Raw genomic sequence first — 11,034 nt, forward strand, 5'->3', positions numbered from 1 at the left:
TGTGGAATATCTGGAAAGTATAAGTGAGGGACAGATAACGCTAGAGGGATTTAAAGAAGCACTGTGAAATGTCAGAAGTATTGTTAAAAGGGAATAGAAAAAGAAAGGCTCAAATAATGACAATACAAACCTAAGAAATGCGTAAATTAAATAATGACTACGAATGATTTACGGAAAAGCTGAAGGAAGTCCAGAAAAGAAATACTTTGTGAAAAATTGGATGTGAAATTATTGTGTGTTTTTGTTTTTGTTGTAAATTAATAAAAATTATTTATAAAAAAAAAGGATTGTGCAGTTAAGTGAAATAACACCACCCAAGGAAATGGGCATTTCACTTGCCCAAAAGGTGCCTTTTGTTCCGCAACAACTACCGTATTTTTCGCTCTATAAGACGCACCAGACCACAAGACGCAACTAGTTTTTGGAGGAGGAAAACAAGGAAAAAAATATTCTGAATCTCAGAAGCCAGAACAGCAAGAGGGATCGCTGTGCAGTGAAAGCAGCAATCCCTCTTGCTGTTCTGGCTTCTATGATAGCTGCACAGCCTGCATTCGCTCCATAAGACGCACACACATTTCCCCTTACTTTTTAGGAGGGAAAAAGTGAGTCATATAGAGCAAAAAATACGGTAATTGAGGAAAAGTCTGGGCATTTCATCCGAAGAGGAATCTTACCTTACTCAGCCTACAGCACTCGTCCATGTACTCATCCAAACTGTCTCTTGTGGGGTGTTTTCTCAGGGGGTGCCCCTGCAGGAGCATCTCTTCGAAGTTGTCTTTTCCGTAATCATCACCAGGTCTTTTCTCTTCTTCTGGAGGTTTAGTGGGGAGGAGGGATCCGCTGGCTTTCTCTTCCAAGTGCTCTCCTTGGCTGCCACCCAAAAAAGACGGTTCAGGATTTCCCCCCTCTGGGCAATCAGTGCCATCCTCCAAGCAAACTTCAGGAGACTGCCCTGCGCGGTGTCCCACTGCCGGTTTGCCATCCGAAATGCACAGACAAGCATCTACAGCGTCTTTGCACACTCTCGCGATTGCGTGGTCAGCTGCTGGAGAGGAAGAGGCGCTCAGCACCCCAGAGTCACAAGAAGGATCTCTGCTGTGGAGCACAAAGCTTTTCTCGGAGCCCTTGGGTGTCGAGGGAGAGTTGGCCCCACTTGGCAGCTCCACACCAGAGTCTTCCGATTCAAACTTGGCTAATCTCAGCACCTGGTGTTTCGGTGTTAATGTGTCAAGGTCAGGGAGCGTAGTAATACACTCGGCTTTCACTGGTGCCTCACATATGATGGCTGAACTTGCTGGACGCTCTGGGGCGGCGCTTGATTCAGGAGGACCAGGTTCCGCTGCAGAGTCGGAGGTGGTCGGAGGGTCTGGTCTTAGCCCTTCGCTTTGATTTTTATCGTTGCTTATTATCTTCATATTGGTCAGAACCACCCTGCTGTCAGCTAGCGGGGTCCTTTTGCCTAAAAAAGAGAGGGCAGCCATAAAGTATCAGTGGCATACCGTGGGTTGCCGGCGCCTGGGGCGGGGCAAATGTTGCGCTGCCTTGGTGGGCTGGGCAGCTGGGGTTGAGGCAGGTGCATTGGGGGGGGGCCTTCCTCCTTTGGGCCCTTTCCTGCCTCCCTTCCTCCTTGGTGGGTGGTGGCAGCCCCCTCCCATAGCTGTCAACTTACAGATTTGAAAATAAGGGACCAGCAGCCTCGAAAATAAGGGATCAGCAGCCAAAATAAGGGATTTTAGTCAACCAGCTGAAACACAAAGTTAAAAGGGACCAGATAATTTTGGAGAGCAGGGCCGCTTTTTAGCCCTTCATTTCCAGAGGTTGCTGCTCAAGACACCAGCTGATGAAACACTGCAATTAAATAACTACAAGCAGCAACCACTTTTCGCACAAAACGAAGTCAAAGCTACGAAGATGCTGCTGCAGTTCTGTATCTTTTCTCTCATGCTCCATCTGCATCTCCCAGTTCCATCAGGCGGGGCGGGAGGAAGGGGGGGGGGAATAGCACCCGAGGTAAACCCACAGATCATACCATCTATGCTAGTCTACCACTACAAATCTATGGGAGAAGTGCTTGCAGTCCTTCCCCCGCTTTCCCCCTCTATGGTTAACCCTTGGAACACCTGCCCGTGCCTCCTCCTCCTCCTCTCTCTGAACTGCTTTCTCTATGGTTGCCCTCGCTCTCCTCTCAAGGCTCCTCAGCAGGGAGGGGCTCCCAGGGGCTGAGCCTGGTGAGAGGAGGCTGGAGGGGGCGGGCTGGGCAGCCAAGCAACACAGTTGGAGCCTCCCTGGCCGGCAGGGAGAGGAGCTCCTTCCTTTGAAACCCGGGAAATTGAAGGGACATCATCAATAAGGGACAGCAGCGGGAAACGGCCCTGGGATAAGGGAGTTTCCCGGCAAATAAGGGATGGTTGACAGCTCTGCCCCCTCCCCCTCAACCAGGCTGGAACCCTTGTGGGTAGCGGGGCATGGGAGAGGCATGCTGGCAGACATTGGTGTGGGAGAGCTTAGGACTGCCCTTGCATGCCCTAACATTGCCTGCCAGTCATGGCCGCATCAGGAATGCAGAGTGGATGCACTGCCCACACTGACCATGGCTTGGCCTCTTCCTCCATCTCTGAAGAAGCAGCCTCCTTCTCCTTGGCCTGGGCCTTGGCCACCGCTCCCACCGGTGCCCTCACTCTCCGGCCCCTGCCTGCTGCATCCTCACCACCTCACAGGCCAGGAGAACCAGCGCCTCTCAGCCAGCCCAGGGGCAAGATGCCCTCAGGCATTGGAGAAGGAGGCACACCTCAGCCCCATAGGTTGATGGCCCAGCCTCAGTATGGCTTGTCCCCCCATCCCCCCAGCTATGGAATAATAATAATAATAATTTATTATTTATACCCCGCCCATCTGGCTGAGTTTCCCCAGCCACTCTGGGCGGCTTCCAATCAAGTGTTAAAAACAGTACAGCGTTAAATATTACAAACTTCCCTGAACAGGGCTGCCTTCAGATGTCTTTTAAAGATAGGATAGCTGCTTATTTCCTTCACATCTGAAGGGAGGGCGTTCCACAGGGCGGGCGCCACTACCGAGAAGGCCCTCTGCCTGGTTCCCTGTAACCTCACTTCTCGCAATGAGGGAACCGCCAGAAAGCCCTCGGTGCTGGATCTCTGTGTCTGGGCTGAACGATGGGGGTGGAGATGCTCCTTCACGTATACTAGGCCGAGGCCGTTTAGGGCTTGAAAGGTCAGCACCAACACTTTCAATTGTGCTCGGAAACATACTGGGAGCCAATGCAGATCTCTCTGGAAGGTGGCAGGAGCTCAGCAGGGAGCCTGTCGTTGGGGGTGTTTGGTTGCACCTCCTCATAATCTTGCACCCAGGGCCACGTATCCCAGCTCCCCACAAGCTAGGCCACTGCAGAGTATTTCCATCCTTAAGGTCATCTCATAGCTATCTCATAGCTATGTAATACAATCCAATTATAGGGAGATTCATGACTTTCTTGACCTCCTGTAATGTTTAATTTGTAAGATTCTCTGCCCACAGGCTGACATATTATGTAGAGACCAACTGTTAATATTCAGAGAGCAGGGCAATGATCTTGATGCATGCTAACAGCCAACCTCCTCACTAGCCAGTCAAGACAAAGGTGGAGGAAAAAACCAGGCCCAGGTTATGCATGGAATTTCTGCATCGCCTATCTTGGAATTGCATCACAGAAATCACAAGTATTGAATATTCTCCTGTATCTCAAACTCCCTGTCTGTGGAAAGGTAGCACATTAGGGAACGGATTTCTAACTTAGACATCTAGATTGAATCTCTGCACCAGTGTTGCATGTGTCATGGATAAGAATCAACAGAAGAAAAACTGCTATAAGGAGCAGTGTGGGTGCAAAGAACATTTTCCATGGCTGTGTTTTCATTGGGGGGAGGGGGAATTCAGTCAGGGAGCTCTGTGACTGATATTAAACAGGAAGGCAATCTTGTTTTTTTGTTGATAATATTGACTGTTTTTAATTTACTTTGAAATCAAGGTGTTTTTGTTTTGGACCACAATGGATCCTACAATTATCTCCAAAACCTCATAACATTAGATAAAGACTTGCGAGAAAGACAACAGGTTGGGTATTTATAAATGTGGATTTGAGGATTAGGGTTAATTCCTGGGTTCTTTGTTCCCCGCCTTCTCCTTCCCAGGGCACCATAGGTGGTCTTTCCCTCAGCACACAACACAAACTTTTCACCTCAGAAGTCTTATTTTAAACACATGGTGACATCTGCGGTTTCCGCCATCTCCAAGAAAATAGCCATTTCCTTTCTGAAACAATGGACATTTTCCACTTCTCTGATGGCTCCTGTCTCGTGCGGTGGAAAAGGGAACTGAGTAATCAGACACCCCTGAGAATGCTGCTCTAAGAGGCCCGCAGCTTGGTTCCTCATATAGGCCGCTGGTCAACCTTATCCAACAGAAGAGCTGGCTCCATCCAGCAAGCAACTGTCATGGACAAACATTGCATTTTTAGGCATGTACCTTGCTAAGCATGCCATGTGTGAAGTGGTCCTCCGTTGTAGACTCACTGAGCAAGTGATCCCCCATGTTTCACACTTTGATCTCCCAACAGTAAAACAGAAATGTTAATGATGTTTCCATACCCTCCAACATTTCTCTGGTGAAAATAGGGACATCCTATCCCATCCATCCTATCCTATCCCATAGTGGGATGCGGGTGGTGCTGTGGGTTAAACCACAGAGCCTAGGACTTGCTGATCAGAAGATTGGCGGTTCGAATCCCCGCGACAGGGTGAGCTCCCGTTGCTTGGTCCCTGCTCCTGCCAACCTAGCAGTTTGAAAGCACGTCAAAGTGCAAGTAGATAAATAGGTACCGCTCCGGCAGGAAGGTAAACGGCATTTCTGTGTGCTGCTCTGGTTCACCAGAAGCGTCTTAGTCATGCTGGCCACATGACCCGGAAGCCTCCCTCAGTCGATAAAGCGAGATGAGCGCTGCAACCCCAGAGTCAGTCACGACTGGACCTAATGATCAGGGGTCCCTTTACCTTTACTATCCCATAAGCATCATCAATGTATACCCCCACCCATCTGACAGGGTTGGCCCAGCCACTCTGGGTGGCTTCCAACATATATAAAAACATAACAAAACATTAAACATTAAAAAGCTTCCTTATACAGGGCTGCCTTCAGATGTCTTCTAAAGGTTGTAGAGTCCTTTATCTCCTTGGCTCGGGGGTCGCATAACTCCACACCCTCCAACATTTTTCTGATGAAAATATGGATGCCCTAAGGAAAAGCGGGACATTCTGGGATTGAATCAAAAACCGAGACGGCTTCTGTAAATATGGGACCTGTCATTGGAAAATAGGGACACTTGGAGGGTCTGTGTTTCATTCATGTGATGTGATGGAAGACAAATATGCTAAATCTGGATGACAACTGGAACAGAAAATATTATCCACTTATTTATAAAGCGCTGCCAATATGCATGGTACTTTACACAGCAAAAGAAGCCAGGTCCCTGTCAAAATTGAAGAACTGGAAGGGATCTCATACAGTGGGTTCCAGGTGCTGTCTGAACAAAGCAGAATAGAGGGGTATGATTTATTCAGTCCAGAGAGACGTCAGGAAAAGGAGAAGGAAGGAGGCAGAGGCAACAGGGGAAAGCCATGCCTTCTTCTTCTTGGTCTCAGTACAGCCCCACATTTGGGTTTCTGCCCCTGTGTTAAACAACCTCCAGAACTTCTCAGAGCTGGACATCATCACTTCAGTCTGGCGTGCCCTTATTACGTGAAGGAAGTTTAGAATGCTAACTTTTGCCAACAGCCTTCTACATCGGGGATTAGTTCACCTCCACAGCCTCGAAGGAGACTTTATTTTCAAATAGTTATCTAGTGCTTGCATTGCTGCTTCCAGTTCAAATTCTTCCTCTCTGGACTGGCCGTGGCCCCGGAGTATTTACAAAATGCACAGCTATGGTTGTGGCACCCTTCACAGAACCATAGCATTGTGGACTTGGAAAGGACAGCAAGGGTCATGTAGTCCAACCCTCAGCAATGCAGTAAACTTTCTGCCCAGAATTTGCCTCCCCATGCATAGATGACTCAGCACATCCATGCACCACCAACTGGCAAACCGAGTTGTATCTACACATTTATGCTGGACCTGCTCAATGCTCTGGGACTCAGTGTTTTTTTCCATTTGGAAAAAATGATTTGTGCCCCAGACCCAGGCTGATGAGAAGGCCGAAGTTGTACCTTCACTTACTCTGGTCCCTGCTAAATTCTTAAAGGTTCATTGAGTTGAGTTAACTCGTATCCTGTAGTCAGTTGGATATGTAGCAATTTTTCTAGCCGTGGTCAATGTCATCCCATGGGATTTCAGAATTGTGCCGTAAACTAGAAAAAAAAACATTCTGGTCTTGAGACCATTCACAGGCAGAAAGAGCTGCTGTCCTATAAGAAACTAAAATAAACTGAACAACTGATGCCAGTTTATTGTGGGGTTCCTACCCACTGATTCTCCTTTGCAGAATTCTCCTTCACACTGCATTGTTGCTACCAGAAGAAGGGATTGGGAATCTCACGTTTCCCTCTAAACTATAATATTCTCCTTATATATACTATGAAGTATATCTGTTTGTGTGTTTTTCCTTTTCCAATTATTTTGTTTTTTCTAACCCACTCTCTATTCTAAAATAAAACTTGATCCCAGATACGCTAGCTCAGTTTTCTGCTTACACGTATATTTATGATTTTATGACCAAGTTATAAGCCCTGAACACAAGTTTGAAATGTCCCAGCAGGCAGCCTTGGGCTGTGGAAAAGTCAGAGTAATTTGTGGTGACTAGGAAAGCAACGAGGGAACAATCCGGGAATTTCACTTTCCTCAGCATTCGAAAACCCAGGTGAAACATTTTTAAAGGGGAGATCACAGTCTGAAATCGGGGATCATGAATCCCAAAGATGAGACCCAACGTGCTTCAGACCACACCTTTTATTGGGTAAACCATTTGAGCAGAGTTGGGTAGTGAGCTTTTATGTTCAGATCTGGGCAAACGTGACTGACCCACATCCTTGTTCCAGGGATCTTCTCCAAAATTGAGGGTTTTAGCTCTGCCACCTAAGATAGTGCTTGCAATTCTATGTTTCTATGTTCTTCTGTTTTCCTGCATTCAGATTTAGCATTCAGAACAGGTGGCGTTTGCCCAACATCTGGAATCCCATGAAACCCACCCAAGGGGAGATGGTCTCCACAAGTCCAAGTACACTCTGCCCCAAATCCTGCCTCTTACATTTCCGCTGCCGTCCTAACTTGCTGGCCCAAATTCTCCCTGGTCTCCAAAAGCCCACAAAAACGCTCCCGTCGGTTCCAGCCGCTTACCTTTCTTCCACGGAGCGCTGATGGAGAACGACTGGTGCCAGCTGAACATCTTGGAGGAGCTAAACATCTGGCCGATGGAAGCGCAGGCCCATGAGTTGAAGCCCTTCAGAGACATGTGGGAACGCTGGTGGCCAAAAGAATCATGCTTCCAGGAGGAGGATATTCCAAAGTCCCCAGAGGGTGTAGCAGCAGAGTGCAGGGTGGGCTTCGCAAGCCCAGCCTGTCATCGTTGGGCTCCCAGGAAGAACAGGGAGGGAGAGAGAGAGACTCACATGTTTTGTTTTCTCACCCTAGTCCCAAAGGAATGGAGGCAGGAGTTCTTGCTCAGGGGAGAAGGAATTCTCTCATTCCAGCAGCTGCGGCAGCGGCCAAAGGGGCTGTTCTTTTGCAAGCTGCGGAATTGCAAGCGCAGGCATTCAGCCAGCTGTGACATAAAAAGGGAGCAGCTCTCTGGAATGCATCTCCCTTGGTTGATAAGCCAAGACGACTGGAGGGGTTCGGACTACCTTCGCTATAAAGAATGCCCTCCTGAAAAAAAACAAAGATACCCGTTTGTTTGCACAACGTCAGGTTTTGCTGTTTCTCATTTTTTAAATCTCAGCAGGGAGAGGAAACAGCATAGAGTATTATATTTTTCCTGCTCTCCTGGACAACGCTGTTTCGGACCTTTGCTTTAACTTTAAGATCCTACCGAGCTGTGGAAAAGATTGAGGACATTTAGACAATTCCTCCCACCCTCAAGGACCCAGATCTACAGTGAGGAAGACTACAGCGTTTGTTTATTTCTTTCACTTTCTCAAAGTCAATCCCGTAATGTTTTCTTTTTTTTAAAAAAAAAAAGAGCTCAGGGTAGCCAGCAGCAGCGCACAAAATTAGGGAAAATATATAATTACAGCAAGCCACATATAAACACATGTTTGTTAAGTCCAGCTTTCCTTTCCTTGCCTGGGCTCAATGGCAGGAAGGAACTGCGGCAGGCAACCCACCCATCCTCTTCCCTTCTGAATCCACATCAGGAAGAGGGCGATGGGAAAGTAGGGATCTGAAAAAGAGAATCTCAAAGGTACTAGGGGCCCACTAGCTTGTGTGCCCCCCCCTCTCCCTGGGGGCCTTCAAGATCCTAGCCTATGGAATTCAATTCAAAAATAGGTTAAACAAACACACCACCACAACACAGAAACGTATTCCGGTTATATTCAGCTGCCTTGCAATTTTCGCTGCTACCACAATGACTGGAAACGGAACAGCAGGAAGACTGGGGGAATCAAATGCACAGCTATCTCTAAAAGAACAATTTCTTATTTATTTTCAGCCCAGTTCTAACAGAAGTCCTATTGAATTCAGCCTAAAATTCTATTGGCTGCTATTATGCTTTAACAGAGGGATGCTGGTGGCGCTGTGGGTTAAACCACTGTGCCGTTTGGGCTTGCCGATCAAAAGGTTGGCGGTTCGAATCCCCGCGACAGGGTGAGCTGCTGTTGCTTGGTCCCAGCTCCTGCCAACCTAGCAGTTTGAAAGCACGAAGTGCAAGTAGATAAATAGGTACCGCTAAGGCGGGAAGGTAAGTGGCGTTTCCGTGCACTGCTCTGGTTTCGCCAGAAGCGGCTTAGTCATGCTGGCCACATGACCTGGAAAAACTGTCTGCGGAAGAGGACGAACGCCAGGTCCCTCAGCCAATAAAGCGAGATGAGCGCCACAACCCCAGAGTCGTTCACGACTGGACTTAATTGTCAGGGGTCCCTTTACCCTTTATGATTTAACATTAGTGTAAATTTGTACGGTCAGTACTGGTAAAGCAATCTGGTGGACTCTCCAAAAGCTGTATCTGAAATAAAAATGCTCAAAGCCTTGAAAAAGGGAAAAAAAGAAGTCCTATTGAATTTAGTGGGGCTTACTCCCAGGAAAGTGGACCAACGATAACAGCCTTACCAATTTCACATGCAATATAATAAAGGAGTAAAGAAAACGTCATTTCATTAGTGGCGGAGATGGCTGAATGTTCATACTAAATCAACCCCTTCGTGTTGGTCACTACTGGGTCCATTTTACAGAGAGATGAGAAGAAGAATTTCTTGTGTTGACCCAATAAGCTAATATCTCAGCAGAGATTCAGGCCCTTTACCATTCAAGATGTACTGAACTGCCATACGTCCAGGTATCACTCATAAAAATAGCGTTCAGGTGGATTTTTTTTCTAAATCGGCTAAATCTGGGGAAAGCCCCTATCTTTTCACAGTACATGTGAAAAGGATCTAGGAGTCTTGGTTGACTACAAACTTGACATGAGCCAACAGTGTGACGCGGCAGCTGAGAAAGCCAATACAATTCTGGGCTGCATCAATAGGAGTATAGCATCTAGATCAAGGGAAGTAATAGTGCCACTGTATTCTGCTCTGGTCAGACCTCACCTGGAGTACTGTGTCCAGTTCTGGGCACCACAGTTCAGGAAGGACACTGACAAACTGGAACGTGTCCAGAGAAGGGTAACCAAAATGGTCAAAGGCCTGGAAACGATGCCTTATGAGGAACGGCTAAGGGAGCTGGGCATGTTTAGCCTGGAGAAGAGGAGGTTAAGGGGTGATATGATAGCCACGTTCAAATATATAAAAGGATGTCACATAGAGGAGGGAGAAAGGTTGTTTTCTGCTGCTCCAGAGAAGCGGACACGGAGCAATGGTTCCAAACTACAAGAAAGAAGATTCCACTTAAACGTTAGGAAGAACTTCCTGACAGTAAGAGCTGTTCGACAGTGGAATTTGCTGCCAAGGAGTGTGGTGGAGTCTCCTTCTTTGGAGGTCTTTAAGCAGAGGCTTGACAACCATATGTCAGGAGTGCTCTGATGGTGTTTCCTGCTTGGCAGGGGGTTGGACTCGATGGCCCTTGTGGTCTCTTCCAACTCTATGATTCTATGATTCTATGATTCTAAAGCTTATATACTTCCGTATCTCCTTGGTTTGGGGCGGATAACTCCATACCTTTCAACGTTTCTCCGATGAAAATAGGGACATCCTAAGGAAAAGCGGGACATTCCGGGATCAAATCAGAAACCGGGATGGCTTCTGTAAGTCTGGGACTGTACCTGGAAAATAGGGACACTTGGAGGGTCTGCAGAGATGATGGGAGTTGTAGTGCCCTTCATCTCAGTAGGAATCCCTTGAAATAAGAGACTCAGCCTGTGAGGTCTCAAGTCTACCCTTGGTCTCCTATCATTGTCTCAAGTTCATGGTGACTGGGGGCGGCCGCCGAGACCATATAACACCGGTCTTGAAAGACCTGCATTGGCTCCCAGTACGTTTCCGAGCACAATTCAAAGTGTTGGTGCTGACCTTTAAAGCCCTAAACGGCCTCGGCCCAGTATACCTGAAGGAGCGTCTCCACCCCCATCATTCTGCCCGGACGCTGAGGTCCAGCGCCGAGGGCCTTCTGGCGGTTCCCTCATTTGTACCCCGCCCATCTGGCTGGGTTTCCCCAGCCACTCTGGGCAGCTTCCATAGAAACCAAAAATACACTAAAATCACACATTAAAAACTTCCCTGGACAGGGCTGCCTTAAGATGTCTTCTGAATGTCAGGAAATTGTTGATCGCTTTGACATCTGAAGGGAGGGCGTTCCACAGGGTGGGCGCCACTACTGAGAAGGCCCTCTGCCTGGTTC

General features: G+C 47.8%; 1 protein-coding gene across 4 annotated transcripts in view; it reads right to left on the minus strand.

The window, feature by feature from the left end:
* LOC310763460 (uncharacterized protein) overlaps positions 1-8,326 on the minus strand; it is a 33,447-nt gene extending 25,121 nt beyond the window's left edge. For 3 of the 4 annotated variants that reach the window (XM_083615721.1, XM_083615722.1, XM_083615720.1), the window contains exons 1-2: positions 7,381-8,286; positions 675-1,459 (exon numbers count right to left, since the gene is read on the minus strand). In XM_083615721.1, coding sequence (XP_083471847.1) covers positions 675-1,459; positions 7,381-7,495 — 900 coding nt within the window. In that variant the 5' untranslated portion in view covers positions 7,496-8,286. Of the gene's footprint in view, positions 1-674; positions 1,460-7,380 lie in introns of all 4 variants that reach the window. The other variant, XM_083615719.1, reaches the window with a different exon arrangement.
* Between the last annotated feature and the right edge of the window lie 2,708 nt (positions 8,327-11,034).

This window comes from Podarcis filfolensis (genome assembly GCF_964270895.1).
Source record: "Podarcis filfolensis genome assembly, chromosome: 5".
NCBI classification, from domain to species: domain Eukaryota; kingdom Metazoa; phylum Chordata; class Lepidosauria; order Squamata; family Lacertidae; genus Podarcis; species Podarcis filfolensis.